General features: G+C 67.0%; 1 protein-coding gene across 1 annotated transcript in view; it reads right to left on the bottom strand.

The window, feature by feature from the left end:
- Positions 1-99: 99 nt before the first annotated feature.
- Positions 100-1,280, bottom strand: part of ALAD (aminolevulinate dehydratase) — a gene marked incomplete at its 3' end in the record, with an annotated part of 3,035 nt that continues 1,854 nt past the window's right edge. The window contains exons 4-5 of the mRNA XM_010144689.1: positions 850-985; positions 100-183 (exon numbers count right to left, since the gene is read on the bottom strand). Of these exons, the coding sequence (XP_010142991.1) occupies positions 100-183; positions 850-985 (220 nt within the window). The remainder of the gene's footprint in view (positions 184-849; positions 986-1,280) is intronic.

Here is a 1,280-nt window from a genome sequence, read left to right as displayed (position 1 = left end):
ACCTCGCAGCCGCAGCGCTCCCAGTTGGAGCCAGCCCCCGTGCGAGAAGGGGGCATGTCTGTGGGAGTCAGACTGGGGTCCCGCTGCCAGGCGCCCCACCTGCCTCGGCGTAGGCCAGCGCCACCTCTGCCAGCCGCTGGCAGCTCCTCTCCTTCTGGATGGTGCCGTCCTCACGCAGGATGCCTGGGACACAAGCCCGGGGTTACGCGAGGCGTGGGACGGCCGCCTCCGTCCCCAGGGCGGGAGTGTGGCTCTTGGGACAAGCTCTGGAGATGCTCAGAGCAACAGGGGGAACGTGTGAAGGAAGCAGGATGAGGACTGGGAGACCAGTGGCGCAGCCCTCAGGGATGGGTTCTGGATGGTGCCGTCCTCACGCAGGATGCCTGGGACACAAGCCCGGGGTTACGCGAGGCGTGGGACGGCCGCCTCCGTCCCCAGGGCGGGAGTGTGGCTCTTGGGACAAGCTCTGGAGATGCTCAGAGCAACAGGGGGAACGTGTGAAGGAAGCAGGATGAGGACTGGGAGACCAGTGGCGCAGCCCTCAGGGATGGGCACACCCCACGGGTGCTCCGAGGACGGGAAGCCGGAGGTGGGGGACACAGATGGGCATTCGGGCAGGTTGAGGTGGCTGCAGTGGGTGCCTCGGCCGCCCGTGCCACCCCCCTGCTCTCAAAATCCAGGGGAGGTCTCCCAGGCTCAGCCGCACCAGTACTGGGGGGCCAAGTCTTGGGGCAGGAGCTGGCCAGAGCCCTGCAGGACGGGGAGCCTCGGCAGAAAACGGCCAAACCCCAGAGACTCCCCGTGCTGCAGGGACGCACGGAGCAGCCCGGCACGGCGGCTGTGCCTCACCGCAGTGCCCGTGGGAGGTGTACGGGCACAGGCAGACGTCGCAGGCTACGAGCAGCTCCGGGAAGGTGCAGCGGATCTTCTTGATCGCCTGGATGGCAGGAGTGTCCTCCGCGTCCGCAGCAGAGCCCCGCTCATCCTGCGAGAAGAGAAACACCTCAGCACACAGCGCCGAGGGCTTTGTGCCGGCTCCTGCACGGCAGCAGCTCTGCCCAGGAAGTGTTTTCTGAACGGTGAGACCCTGGAACGCAGGGCGCTGTGAGCCCCAGCGATGGAAGAGGACCACGGAGCAGCAGCTCGGAGCAGCAGGGCAGGTCTCGGGGCCACCTGCGAGAGCTCTGGGAGCTTTCTGGGTGTCCCTGCAGCCTCCCATTCCGTCCTGCTGTGCTGAGCACACCCAGAGACCTGAGCCGCTCCTGTTTATCTGGAGAACC

Source organism: Buceros rhinoceros, unplaced genomic scaffold (genome assembly GCF_000710305.1).
Source record: "Buceros rhinoceros silvestris isolate BGI_N320 unplaced genomic scaffold, ASM71030v1 scaffold29821, whole genome shotgun sequence".
NCBI classification, from domain to species: domain Eukaryota; kingdom Metazoa; phylum Chordata; class Aves; order Bucerotiformes; family Bucerotidae; genus Buceros; species Buceros rhinoceros.
The sequence above is the reverse complement of the archived record's forward strand: the minus strand, read 5'-3'. Positions and strand labels throughout refer to the sequence as shown.